Consider the following 14,859-nt stretch of genomic DNA (forward strand, 5'->3'; position numbering starts at 1 on the left):
GCTGTCACGCCATACGATATGAGATTTTTGACAGTGTACGACGACATTAATTGGCAACACTGCCAGCAGTGATGATCGCGGCGAGTTTCGCGAACTACTCGCTGTTTACTACACCTACTATGGTCTAGTTCATGCGTGTTTTAGTGCGATCGCGGCAGCGCTGACACGATCACCGTTGCAGACTTCGTAATCAACAATCGAGGCAGTGTTTTCGTATGTTTTGTATATTTACCACGATCGCCGTCTAAGCTCTGCGTACGGAAATTCCGGTAATCATTCAAAGCTCCAAAGTTTCGCGGCGTTCATGCAAAAATCCGTCCGTCGGTTGTTTACTGGATTTCGGCAGCGGATGACCACATAAGCCACCTTCTGTTGTGTTTTGCGGTGTTGTCGCAAATCACACTTTCCACCGCGAGACGAATTTCCGCGTCATTTATGGCGGCTTTTTCAGTGTCACATAAGGTATTTTGTGTGTTTGCGGTGAGTGTGCGAGGGGTATTTATGAATGGGACATGAGATTAATGTGGGTCGTTTTATCATAATGTTCGGTTTGTCCGCCAACGGACCGGTTGAATGGTTTGCCGAAGGTGAAAGGTTTAAATAGCAGCTAATTTGTGCCGAAAACGCGGCTAGAATTTTTATTTTGGTAGGTGCCTTTTTTAGGCTGACTCATGGGAAACTTTCGTTATGTTGAATAATTTCGGTGCCAATAAATGACTTGCTTTGTAATACTTAAAGAAGCTGAGACTGTTTCGTTCCTGCAAATTTAGCATATTTTTTATTAATTTATGAATATATTTTGTACTTTTACTAGTTAGTACCATTTTTTTAAAATTATTTCAAGATATACTGTCGCAAATAGGTCTTAACATTAAGTTTTAGTTGTTGATTTATTGCTCCCTATGATAAAGCTTGTTTTTCTAAGCGCAATGGCACTTTGAACGACCACAAAGAGTTGAAAATTGATTTTAAATTCAATTTTGAAAAATAAGCACTTGACAAAAAGTATTTCACTTGACAGCTCGTTCTAAGGGGACCATAGTTGATCCATCGTCAAATATCGTCTTGTATATTTAAATTTTTACATTAAAATAAAAATGATGTGATGAGAACTTGTTCTGAGCGCATTTTCAACCATTGTACATGAATATCTACTTAGGGGTTTAGGACTCTATTTGGCTGTCAAAGAAAATAATCGGCAAGCACTTAAACTCAAAGTTAAAATTTTTGATTGTTAATTTGGTTTGTATCTCAAAATTAATTGTATTTTTCGGTGACCGTATTCAACATTTTCCAAAATGCTTAATTCTCGAGAAAAGGTCCGATAAACATATGACAACACACAACTTTGCTGAAGGCACCAAATCGATCCGGATACACTTTTTACGAATATTAACATGGCTATTTTGTATGACTAGTCCGCAAAATTTTATTGTTTCTGTATGGAAAAAAACAAAAAACTTTTTTTCACTTGACAAATGAGAGGACAAAGTTTCATCCGAACCAAAAAAAAAAAAAAACAAAGAAAAATCACTTACGAAAACTTGGAGAATTAGCGAGCTGCAAAAACCTTTTTGCTGCTGGGATGTTGAGGGTTAATAAGTGCTAAAAACTGGTTTATAATCATACCTGAGTCATCTTTTCAAAACCCACACTGTTTTGGTTTTAAAACGCTGACAGCATTTGGTTCTAACTAGCGGATTTTGGTGAATTCTACCTAGTGATGAGATTGAGTTTCAAAATGTTTAAATCCAAAGTTTCATAATTAAGTGTAGTAAAACCTCACACTTTTGATTGAATAGCATTATTTTATCATGATTTTTAAATGCACTGCAATATGTCTAATTGCCACGATAATCATCTTTGCAATTCAATGAAGCACTCTAAATGAAGAATAATTAAAATGTCGTTTATGGGGTTTGTCAGTGGTCATATTTATAAACTAATGTGCGATTAAAAGGGTTCGATAATGGGCACGTGACTTTAATTAATCTTTGAATATTGAATCATACTGTCGTCAGAAGGTTCTTTAAATCGAAACGAAATATGTTGAATGGTTGCGGTTTCTGGAAAATGACTGCGCAGGCTAAACTCGAAGGGAAGCATAAAGTTTGGGGTCCCCAGAATTTCGTGCACTTTGATTTTTTTCAAAAATATTTAAACAGGGTCGAATGGTTTTTCTCCAAAGTTTGTATGAAGAATTAGGGCGGTTCGTCGCTGTTGCATACAACCAAAAAATTGCATGCAATATGTGGGAGTAGCGAACAGCACAAATTCTCCATACAAACTTTAGCCCTGTCTAAATATTTTTGAAAAATTAAAAGTGCACGTGATGCTGGGTACCACAAACTTCATGCTTCCCCTCGAGTTGAGTCTGCGCAGAAATTTTGTTGGTCAGTGTATTTAAAGTGTTACAACAACTGCTAGTAATTGTTTAGTTTTGTCTATTGGAGTTCATCAAAAATCATGAGCAACTCATTCGAAACGTTGTATAAAACAATTTGTTGAATGGATGTTTACTAAACCGGTTTTTTTTTTAAATAATTTATTCAATGGAATGGTAGACTGATGAGTAAGGACTTGGTAAACCCCTTTCTTTTGCAATTTCCAATTGAAACTTATTTTAACCACAATGATAAGCATGTTGCATCAACTATTCATGTAAAACCCCAACTTAATTTAATCTGTTTCTTGGAGTTGGAACAACCGATGATTCAACGTAGGGAAAACACGTATTGAGTAAATTTGGTGCAAAAATTTTATGAAATATAAAGGGCCTTAACGATGTGCCAAATGCCAATTGGACTATCAAGAAATTCTTCAACTATAAGTGCATTTACTGCTCATCTTCGCATAAATGTCCCATATGCAAAAACAGCAAACAGAGAAAAATGCAAGGCAAGGTTGTCCCGCACATAAGGCACAGTGTTCGCGAAATACCTGGTTTTCCTCCAGATTTCTAGAACAAAGTACCGGGCTTTTCTGAAAGTGCACACGATTTTGAACAAAACTGCATCATTAACTCAAAAGTGATGAAAATGCATATGTTGTAGATGATGCGATGCGATCAGTGGCAGTTCAATTGTTATACATTTTGTGTTATAAACATCCTATTAATTTGTAAATAAAAGTGTAAATTTTCCTTTCGTCTTTGACAGCTTTTTTATATATTTTTTTTTCATTTTAAAATCAAAATTAACAAGCAGAGTTTGTGTTTTTTTGTTAAATATCTGAACTGTTCAACATATTTCTAGTGGGCGATATAAACTTTGAAAAATATTTGTAGCGGCCTAATTCACTAAAAAGTTTTGAAAACGCATAAGAGACTTTCACGACAATTTGAGTAGAATTTATCTTATCTTAGTCCCTCTTTCTAGCCTAGTCATGGGTCAATAGGCCGACCCAAAAAAAATAAAAAAAATTCAAATCTTCGGTGCTTACCCCTAGAATGGTAGATTAGGATGTCAGGAACAATGTTTTCATACAACAAAAAATTCCCAAAAATGGTTTACAACTTGCGCGCGGAGCTTGAATGAAAAAGTGCATTTTTCGAGTATTTTTCAGAAATGCGCGTAACAATCATACTAAAGTCATTCAAATTTGGTCGCCTTGGGCTTCAAGTCATAGTTTAATGTCCCCTGAACAAATTCCTGTACAGACATAGTCCATAAAAGCTTGTTTTTGGACATGGCAGGGCGTTTTAGGGAGAAAAAATTGTATTTTTTGGCCGAAAAATTTCAAAAACCACTCCCCAAAACGAGCCAAAAAAATTTGCAGCCAAAACTAATGCATTCAGCTTATAGGAAATTTCACGGAGATCATTTTGCTATTTTTAACATTCAATTTATGTCCACGCAAAGTCGAGATATTTGCGTTTTAGTGAACAAAAAGTGACGAATTTTCAAAATTCTTGGTATATAAGTGTTTTTAGCATAAAACAATGGCTACTATGATTTCAAACGGGAAGGCATATATTTTGGATATTTTTATTTTGCTCGCTCAAAAACGATATTTGTTAATAACCTTTCATGAAAAAACATGACATTTTCTCACAATGTGACGTAAACTGCCATGCCCAAAAACAAGCTTTTATGGACTATGTCTGCACAGGAATTTGTTCAGGGGACATTAAACTATAACTTGAAGCCCAAGGCGACCAAATTTGAATGACTTTAGTATGATTGTTACGCACATTTCTGAAAAATACTCGAAAAATGCACTTTTTTCATTCAAGCTCCGCGCGCGAGTTGTAAACCATTTTTGGGAATTTTTTGTTGTATAAAAAGATTGTTCCTGACATCCTAATCTAACATTATAGGGGTAAGCACCGAAGATTTGACAACTTTTCATTTTTTTGGGACGGCCTAATGGGTCAATCTTTGATTCCAGGGGGTAGCCCCGAGTAAGCCCGGATTTGGACCACTCTACTGTCTATGAAAAAATAAATAAATTCATGTAGTTGGAACTGAAACAACCCTTATCTGTTTTTCTAGAGTAAAGAAATTATTTAGAATCTTGTCTGAAAAGGCATCATTTTTTTTTCAATGTTTATTTTCCCTAAAAGAGCAACCAGCTAGCAAAATCTAAACGTAGAAATATGTACCCTCCCTGCAAAGGCCTATGAATTGATCTCAGTTGAAAAGTTCTCCAAATCTATGAATTGCAAATGTAACATCCTGAAGCAGAACTGTTAAATTCTAATAAAAACACAATTGATTTGAAGGCATCATTTTAACTTAGTTTAAAGTTTCACTTTTATTTTTTTCTATTCTAGCCTGTGATTTTTTTTCATTTTTAAACAAAGCAAATCAAACAAAAATCACAGTAACAAGCGCAAAAAAAAAGAAAATCAAGTTTATCATTCCATTTTTCAACGTATTTATTAGATTGTTTAATTCAATATATTTTCTTACTATAATTATTCATGCTGTTAAGTTTAGGTAAAACCTAAACTTAAATTCCTTTCAATTGACCAATGATGTTATCAGCAATGATTGATTTTATATTATGGAAAAATGTTTAGACGCTTGTAATCTACTTGAGTGAATTGGATCAGTAATGCTTAAACCTTCAAGTGGCTTACATCTCCCTAGTTAAAGTTTTTTTTTGCGAATCTGTATTCATTTTAACACAAAAACCCTCTATTCACAATAATAAAGGTAAGTTTCAACGTTTCTGCTCTGCGTCAACAAATTAGCATTTGAACAATACCGCGTGATACGATTGAATGCCAAATTTCAATGGGTTCTTTCGCGCTAAAGTACAAAAAAGAACTCAACCAAAACAGGTGCTCGTGTCTCGCGGAAGCATGTTTGTGTTCGTTTTTATGCTCGCGGTTTTAATTCATTAGAGCATTCGCTTTTAGGGAAAGTTTCTCACGAGAGTCAAACCATCTGAATCTGGTTAGCTCAAAGCAAAAATTTTTAAAATTCATAAACAACTATTTTTGAGCCAATTTTGGATCTTTAAAAAACAATATAAGAAGAAAACACAAATTTTGATCGTTTTAGTTTTGTTTGGCTCATTGTCACAACACATAATCATAACAATGTCTCAAATGTTGAGAAAAATGTAAAATGTTTTTTTTTAAGAATTCCTGTCATCATTACAAGTATTATTTCAAAACGTGCGACATTCTAGAGAACTCAAGTCACACGCGCGTGAGCGCGTTGTGAGCGGTATTAGTGACAACAATCGGAAGGTTCAAGTCAGTAGCGCAAAAACATTCTCGACGGAAGGCGGCTTTGGCTATATTGTGGCTGTTGAAATGTGTGTACATTTTTAGTATTTTATAGAACTTTTTGTATAGAACATCAAACTAGGGTTGTTTTCAAATTTAACATTGCAAGGTAATTTCAAACAACTTTTGTTCTCAGCATAATTCCAAAATTCTTTTTCGAGTGTGTTTCTGATTTATTTTTATCGTACAAACTGGTTCTTTTTTTTGTGTAGGTGTGCAAAATCTTTGCTTTAAATCGTGAGACGAGTTGTTTACACTGGAAACACACATAGTAAAGACGGGTCAAGATAAATTCAACGAGAATGCTTGGAATCCTCAGCAACTCATTCAGGTCACCTTAGCAGGTCTTTTAATCTGTACGGCTATAGATTTTGTGTGGGGAAAACCCAGTCGTATAAGATTGTGTGAGCGAATCGTGCATTGTTAGAGCTGTGCAAAAATTACTGGAAAACGAGAATGAATTTCGCAAAATAAATAAGTACTATATTTTGATTTTGTTACAACATTCTTAAAGTTACCTTTATCATATTTCTCCAAACATAATTGAATTTAACTTTTTTTTGTGGTTTTCAATATATTTTTTAAAATTTGAATGAATTTTTGAACATTCTTTTTTATAATATAATCTTTACAGTACAAAAGTAAAACATTTTTCAAAATGTAACATTTATAGAAATTTATGTTTTGCCTTATAATAAACTGCTCATGTACGCATAAATGTCTCAACGCAAGGCAGGTATGTTCCACACATAAAGCTACCCCGAGCAGATGGAAATAACTTGGGAATAACGTTTTTTGTTGTTTGAAAATACTAAGCCAATAACATTATATGTTATTTATAACAAGATTTGTTATTCTTGTTATTTCAAAGTTGTTTTGGCTTTCAACCAATAACAAATTATGTTATGATAACATAAACTTTTATTAAGCCCTTATGCAAAAATAGATTTTCCAAGAAGATTCCATAACACTTTCTGTTATTTTAACAGTATTTGTTATTGAAATGGCATGAATTTTGTTATTACTGTTTGCCCGGGACGTGTTAAGTTTTCGCGAAATAACTGGATTGCCTCGAGATTTCTGAAACAAAGTACTAGATATTTTTGATTTTATTTTTCTGAAAGAACATAAGATTTTGAACCAAACTGCATCAACAAGTAAAAAAGTATAGTTTGGTTTTTTTTTTGTAAATAAAATTTAAATATTTTTGCTAAATCGTTAGGACTTGTCTGAAAAAGAAGTTTATGCAACAAGTTGCAAATTGAAGATTTTTTCAACACAAGTCGTACATTTTTCCAAAGAGTTGGATGAAAACGACGAGTGTCGAAAAAAAAAGTTTTTCATCGTGTTGCAAACAACATTTTTTGCAATTCCAAAAAACACCCTTTGAATGGAATTTGAAGTCAAATGTCCTTTGTTTAGTGAATTCACTGCTCAAATCAAAACAATATAGTATATAGCAACATCATTTAAACATCCACGTTAAACACACATAAAAAACGTTACTTAATCCACCCTTAGGTGGTTTGTGCCTTCTTCACATTTAGAAGGTAATGCTATCCAAAATAGATACAAAAGGGCGGACCTTTCAGTGTTCTATCAACTTGATTCATTATTCATATCATCAGATTGGGTAGTCAGATCTTCATAATTCAGGACACTTATGTGCTTATAACTTTTGATAGGGTTGTCAGATCTTCAATCTTTTGAACTCGTTGGAAAGGTCTTTTGATTACCTATCCAACGAGCGACTTATGGGACCCCAAGACAAATCGAATGAGACCAAAACGGTCCAAATCGGCTCAGCCAGTGCTGAGATAATCCAGTGCAAATTTTTTTGATCAACATCCCACCACACACACAGACATTTGCTCAGAATTTGATTTTGAGTCGATATGTATTAGGATGTAACAAAAATGACTTTTTGGCGGGCATTCAAGGGTTTGTTCCGGTGAGCATACTAAGCCCAAATCCAAAATATGAGCTTGATTGGACGTAACAGGAGCTGGCGCTCCGCCCTTCAATTTTAAATGGGATTTAACCCGTAAAAATTCTTTTTTTCAAAAATGTCACTTTTTGAGGCATTTTGGCCACTGAAGCGTTTATTTTCAACATCATTGGCGTGTAGGCCAGATCCTTGCGCATCTTTTGGTATATATAACATTGAAATTTGGAGCACCCTGGAGCTCGGTACAGACCTTCAAAATTTGGGATTTTTTTCGAAAAATTGACCCCGGCAAAAAAGATATGCTTCGCGCTTCGCCCTAGACGCCATTTGATTTTGCTGGGACCAATTTTTCGAAAAAATGCCAAACTTTGAAGGTCTGTACCGAGCTCCAGGGTGCTCCAAATTTCAATGTTATATATACCGAAAGATGCGCAAGGATCTGGCCTACACGCCAATGATGTTGAAAATTAACGCTTCAGTGGCCAAAATGCCTCAAAAAGTGACATTTTTGAAAAAAAGTATTTTTACGGGTTGAATCCCATTTAAAATTATAGGGCGGAGCGCCAGCTCCTATTACGTCCAATCTAGCTCATATTTTGGATTTGGGCTTAGTATGCCCACCGGAACAAACCCTTGAATGCCCGCCAAAAAGTCATTTTTGTTACACTCTAATATGTATACATGAAGGTGGGTCTAGGAGGTCAAATTAGGAATTTCGTTTTTCGAGTGATTTTATAGCCTTTCCTCAGTAAGGTGAGGAAGGCAAAAAAACACACACAAAAAAACAAACATCGAATGCTTAAAATGTTAAAACACATTTTCAACAGATACAGATATTCTTAGTCTAATGAGTATCATGTGAGCAGCAGCGCCGGGATGATGGATTTTTGTGGTGTTCTTTTTGTGTTTTATTCGTGGTCGTGTTCATGTCGAATTCTGTGGAAGGTGCGAAGCCGCGTGTTAGGATTCTTGTGTCTCTGTTGTTTTAATTATTCTCATTTTTTACAGCTTCCTGGAATTATTTTAAATTAAATGTCTACATGTAAATTTATCTACTCACTATATGATTTATTTAAATGTTTATATTATTCCTTATCCTATTCCTTTCTTGTGACATACCATTTCCTCATACCATATATGATCAAATTGCTTAAAGTTACGAAACTTTCTAAAACAGCATGGGAACCATCAGGAGCATTTATATTTTAAATCACTGTTTTTTTACAGCTTCCTGGAATCATCTTGATTGTATTTATTATATTTATCATATTTATTATATTTATTTTATTAACTATATTTATTATATTTATTATTTATCATTATTACAAAACTATATGCTTATTAGATAATACTGTACAGACTCTCATTTACACTTACAAACATTCAAATCATTTAATACACTACGCATTCAACCATTTACATCGACCCGATGAAATTCCCCTAACCCCCATTCCAAACCTCCCAAAAATATTCCGTTCACTTTTAAAAGTCGCATGGGTTCCCTGCACTTTTGCCACTAGTGAACAAAAAAAACATCCCCTCCCAAATCCCCACGGGACTGTATGGGCGTAGCCTTGGAGCACAGTGTGGAAAGTTACGTTCTTAGATATTCTTGGTTGTACCGGGCAGCAATCAAATTGTCTAAGAATATTGAATTGACCATTGTGGCACCCCTCACAGCGTGGTGCAGACCCGTTATGCTATGCTATGCTATGCTATACAGATATTCTTAGTCTAATTCTAGTTTTGCAATAAGGATATTTTCCATGGACTTGTTTCTATGTTTACGACAATTAAAATAATCCTCAATAATTGTGAATCATGTTCTTTATTTTTTTTTAAAGAGAACGTGCTGACCGGTGTTAACCGGCGTTTGGCGTCACACTCATTTGAAACGCGTCAACAAAGCTTGGAATTTCCAGTTGATAACGTGATGTTGAATTAACAAGTATAATATGGAATTATGAAACTTGGTATAAAATAGTGTATATTGTTTTGAATCAGTTGAGTTTTGTAAGTATGATTTTCAAAATAATCTGGTTCTAAATTAATGTTTTTTGTGCTTTGTGCACACCATCGTTCCAATTTTTTTTCCAGTGGGTGCATATTTATTTACAAGATTGGTTATCTTATGTTTATATAAGAAGCCAAACTGCGTTTCTCTACGGTTGCAGAGAAACCGTTGCTCTTTTTGAACATATTACGTCATCATTTTAGATATTTTTGGTTCATATTTTTTTTCCCCATCTTCGCTTTCAGTTCAAAACCTCCTCAGGCAAGATGCTGTTTCTCAGGAAATTAGTTATAGTTACCATCGTAGTTGCAGTCGCACTGACCGAGGCTCAGCACAAGGGTCGCCCGTACGAGACCCGCTCCAAGTTCGTCACCAAAGAAGTCGCCCGGGATGTAAGTGACGCGCTGGTCAATTTGGCCCGTAACATATCCGTTCAGATTCGGAGCAAGGAAAGCAAAAGTGAAATCATTTCACCGCTCAGTATTGGTTCGTCAATGCTGCTGTTGCTGCGAGCTTCTCGAGGGTCGACCCGCCAAGAACTGTTGAAGCTTCTGGGGTTGAACAAAAAGTACCAACGGAATGACCCTAAGGTTCCGAGAAATTTTGGCCAGTTGATTGAGGAGTTGCTGGATGATGTCAGGAGTGAAAATGTGCTGAAAAGTGAGCCCCAATGGAAGGGAGAAAGCAAGTGCATTTCGCCGGAGTATGCCGATGATGATGACGATTATGAAGAGTATGAGTAAGTAGGATGAAGATCATGTGGTCTGTTGAAGATCTGCTAATGATTGTATTTTTAGGGATTTCGATGGTGTCTCGGAGCAAGATGTCAATATTATCCGTCTGGCGAATGCTATTTTTGTGCAGAACGGAACGTACGATAACGAGAAGTTGGAAGTGAGAGTCCGAAGGATATATCGGAGTGAAATAGAATCTGTGGACTTTGTCAACAGTCCCGATGAGAGCAAGGCGGTCATCAACCAGTGGATTGATAAAAATACCAACGGTCGCATCAAGGAGGTCATCACCGATCAACTGAGTCGCGACACCACGATGGTGGTAGCAAATGCGATGTACTTCAAGGCATTCTGGGAAGATGTGTTCACAGCTGGAGCCACCAAGCCGAGAAAGTTCTTCCCGGATGGGGAGAGCGAAGAGTCCGTTGAGGTCGACATGATGTCTCACGGGGGATGCTTCCCGTACTACGCCTCAAAGGAGTTAGACGCTCGAATTTTGGGATTCCCGTACAAAAACAAAACAATCACGATGTACATCATTCTTCCAAACAAATCGAATCGTAAAAATTTGCAAGATCTCGTCGGTAAACTGGATGCCAATACCCTAGACGAGCTAATCTCCAACACGACCATGAGGACCGCATCGGTACTGTTCCCAAAGATGCACATTACAAACTCCTTCGAGCTGAAATCAGCCCTGCGATTGCTTGGACTTTCCTCGATGTTCATCCAAGGACGCAGCAATTTTTCCCTCCTCAACACCAACATGACCATCGCGAACAGCCCCACTGTGGGTGGAGTTCTGCACAAGGTAGATCTGGAAGTGAACGAGGAAGGAACCGAGGGGGGAGCGGTAACGGCCACACTTATGGACCGATCGCTGCCATCGATCAACTTTCGGGTGATCACGCCCTTTGTGCTGGCTATTCGGCATGATGCGACCAAGTTACTGCTGTTTTACGGGTCGGTTTATGATCCTTCGTCTGAGTAGATTTCAAGAGATTCATTAAAAAATTGTGTGTGCTTGCAAAAGTTTGTTTTATTTGCGTTCAAAACTGTGCTAACCATGACCAGTAAGTATACTCTATAGAGAGTCCAATTTCCCAGGGTTACTGATTTCCCGGGAAACGGGAAATTTTCAGCCAATTTCCCGGGAAATCCCGGGAATTCCCAGGAAATTTTAAATTTATTGAAAATAGTTATGATCTTGGTTTTAATTAATATTATGCAACAATAAGTGTGAAGATCAATTAGCAGCTTGACTGCATGTAAAAAATCATTCGACTACAAGAAAATGTATTTTGGTATTTTTTGATGAGAAGTATTTTTTACTGTGAGTAAAATTAATCCATAATCCACAATCATAAAATTGCATAATCCACAATTATAAAATGCAGAAAAAATGTTTTACATGACAAATATTGGTTTCAGCTCTTGAACAAATGGTAAAGCTTTTTAATGTTGGTTTTACTCCAAACAACCCAATGTTTTCAAATATTAGAAGCGAGCTTTGAATATATTTTTGCATTTTTTGAGAACAAACAATAGAAAGTAATTTTTCAATGATTTCTTTTGTATTATTATGCAACATGATTTAAATTATACGATAAATTAACATCTTTCCATAAAATGTCTTCTATATTACATTTAACCCTCTAACACCTGTAGTTGCACCAGTGCTCCATAATTCTTTTACTTCAAATTGTAATTTCTTTAGTACTAGGTATTCAACCAATTGAATTAATTAATTTTGCACAAATTCTGTTTTCATCTCATTTGATCATGGTAAACAAAAACGTAAAAAAATCTCAATTTTAAATTGGAGGTAAGGAGTTACCGTAAACTGGGGTCAATCGGGACACATGGGGCGAATTGGGACAGCAATTTTAACTATGTTGGAGCACAATATTGTGGTTCTTCTGGTTGGTTTCGGTTACAAATTTCCCGGGAAACGGGAAATATTTTTTTTCGGGAAATCCCGGGAATTCCCGGGACGGGAAATTGGACGCTCTACCAGTAAGGTTTTAAAGGTTTCCTACGCATTTTACATGCAATTTCTCCTCAATGTCTACTCAAAAACGTTACTTAATCCACCATTAGGTGGTTGCCCAAGTAACATTTTTAAACCAACTAGCCACCACCAAGTTTTATTAAGGGTTTATAGTAGCATCTTGATTGCCTAATAGTTTTATTTGGGCATTCACCGCAACCAACAAGCAAGAGCTAATTAATAGGTTCTAACAGGGTTTTAAGCCTCGGACATAAAACCGGGTTTAAATAAAAGCCGACTGGCTTTCAATAAGGTTTTATGAAAGTTTTAACAGAGGCTTGAAAACCAGATGGCAATGCCATGCCAAACGGTTTTATCGCATGCTTTGTTAAAACCTAGGGTGTTGTAGCTGTCAAGTGCCATTAGGCATGTAAAAAGCTCACTTAAAACCATAAGCTCCTTAAAGAGCATTTATCGCGGCCAAATAGCAGTGCATAAATATGGCGCTAGACGCGTGCTCTGATTGAATATGATTGACCGCCATCTTGGTTGAAAAAATAGAAAACTGAAAAATTTGATTTAAATTTGATGAAAACAAACATTTATACTGAATTTCTGGTATGATTTATATAGCGATAGATGTTTAAAAATATTTTGAACATTTTTTTCAATGAATTGCAATAACATATTTTTTAACATTAAACACTATGATTACAAAATATTGATTTTTGATGAAGCGAGTTGAATTTTTTGGCTCTATCTCCCCTACATTTATCAATAAAATTTCAACCGCAGTTGAATTTGAGCCATCAATAGTGAGAAATAAGCTTTCAAATTATTTGGATTAGCTCTAATATCTATTATTTATCATCGCCATTTTTGACAACCATCTCCATAATTTCATTTGGCAAGACGAAGACTTATTTTGCCAAAATAAAAACTATTTGGCATAAGACGTTTGAAGACGTATGAAATGTCATTTTTCCATAACTCCTGACTAGGTTTTAACAAAGGTTTTATCAAGGCTTTGAGGATGTTGTTAGGATTCAGTTGTAAAGCCTTGAACTCCTATGTAGGTTTTATAAATAGGCCGTAACAACCTTTTGCGGAGGTCCTTTTGGGTTTTAAGTGGGGTTTATCAAGGTTCTGGGGAGTTTGTTACGACTAAGGGGTTTTAATGTTGGTTTTGGCTGATAGGTTTTATAGCGGTTGTGACAGCTTTGATAAAGCCTAAAATGTTACTTGGGTGGTGCCTTCTTCACATTCATTTAGTCAAAATATTCTGTCAAAATAGCAAAATTCCTCCTTTTTAACAAATTAACTTTATTACTAATTTCTGTTGATAGGGTTTTCAGTGTATAAATAACACTTAAGTGCTAATAACTTTAGAAATATTTCAAATTTCAGGCTAGGGACTCGTAATCGGGCTGTAGTGGACGAATTTGGATGCTTCAAATTGCAAGAGGTGTTTTTTTGTCCTCTATCTGACCACCATAAAATTTCCCTCTGGGGGTTAAACCGGTTCCGGGACAAACCGGATTGTTTAACGTATTTGTTCCTAAACAGTATTTTTGGTCGAAAAATGACAATAAAAAAGATGCAATCAATGTATTTTTTGAACAAATATTGTTGAAACATGAAAATAGTTGTTTATAAACGACTGTTTTGATAAGTTTTTCTTAAAATAAAAATAAATTTTAACCAATTTTTAAAATAAACTCACTAAACAAAGTTATCAAAAGTTCAAAGTTGTCACAAACTGGCTAGAGGTACTTGTATTTGATACAGAAACAACATTTCATAAAAGAATTTACTTAAATCGATCAGATTTTGTACTTTTATTAGGGGTACGGTTAACTCTTTTTTAACTTTTTTCAGTAAACTATTTTTGTATTTTTTTAAGAATAAGTTTTTTACAAATTTAATGACAGGATCTTGAAGAGTACATTCTGCCGCGTCGATTGATGTATGTAAATTTGGTACTTTAGTCGCATTATATGTACTCTTACATCACAAAAAGTTTCCGTACGGCTTCAAACATCTACATAAATATCACTTAAGTCAGGGTTGCCAAATCATCAATGTTTTGGACTCGTTGGAAAGATCTTTCGATGACCTAACCAATGATGGGTCGCATGATAAATCCGTAAACTATGACATACATTTAAGTGATTCGGATATTTTTGAAAACGTTTCTGTAAGATATCTTGCTATCTTGTCGCACCCGCCATTTCGACGTTCCTAGAAAAACACGTTTTAATGTTTTACCTTGAATAAACAAAAACTAGACAATAACAAACACGCTTTGTTTGGCTGACCATTTTGTGCTTTGTCCCAAAGTTTGGTTGATGTTGGTTGCCGGAGTCCCGAGTTATAATTACAAATGTTTACGGTAATCTAACTTGTACGTGCGTCAAACGCGTTCTGACTTGA

At 35.5% G+C, this 14,859-nt stretch overlaps 1 protein-coding gene across 4 annotated transcripts; it reads left to right on the forward strand.

The window, feature by feature from the left end:
* Nucleotides 1–146: 146 nt before the first annotated feature.
* LOC120427626 (serine protease inhibitor 28Dc-like) lies at nt 147–11,484 on the forward strand. Of its 4 annotated transcripts, none has more exons than XM_039592515.2 (3): nt 147–480; nt 9,948–10,441; nt 10,500–11,484. In XM_039592515.2, the coding sequence occupies exons 1-3, from the start codon at nt 436–438 to the stop codon at nt 11,425–11,427; spliced, it is 1,467 nt and encodes a 488-aa protein (XP_039448449.1). In that variant the 5' UTR covers nt 147–435; the 3' UTR covers nt 11,428–11,484. The 4 variants fall into 4 exon arrangements, with proteins under 4 accessions (XP_039448449.1, XP_039448455.1, XP_052563740.1 ...); XM_039592521.2 differs by having other exon boundaries at nt 147–462; XM_052707780.1 differs by lacking the exon at nt 147–480 and adding an exon at nt 5,718–5,849.
* The last annotated feature ends 3,375 nt before the right edge of the window (nt 11,485–14,859 follow it).

Source organism: Culex pipiens, chromosome 2 (genome assembly GCF_016801865.2).
Source record: "Culex pipiens pallens isolate TS chromosome 2, TS_CPP_V2, whole genome shotgun sequence".
In the NCBI taxonomy this organism is placed as follows: domain Eukaryota; kingdom Metazoa; phylum Arthropoda; class Insecta; order Diptera; family Culicidae; genus Culex; species Culex pipiens.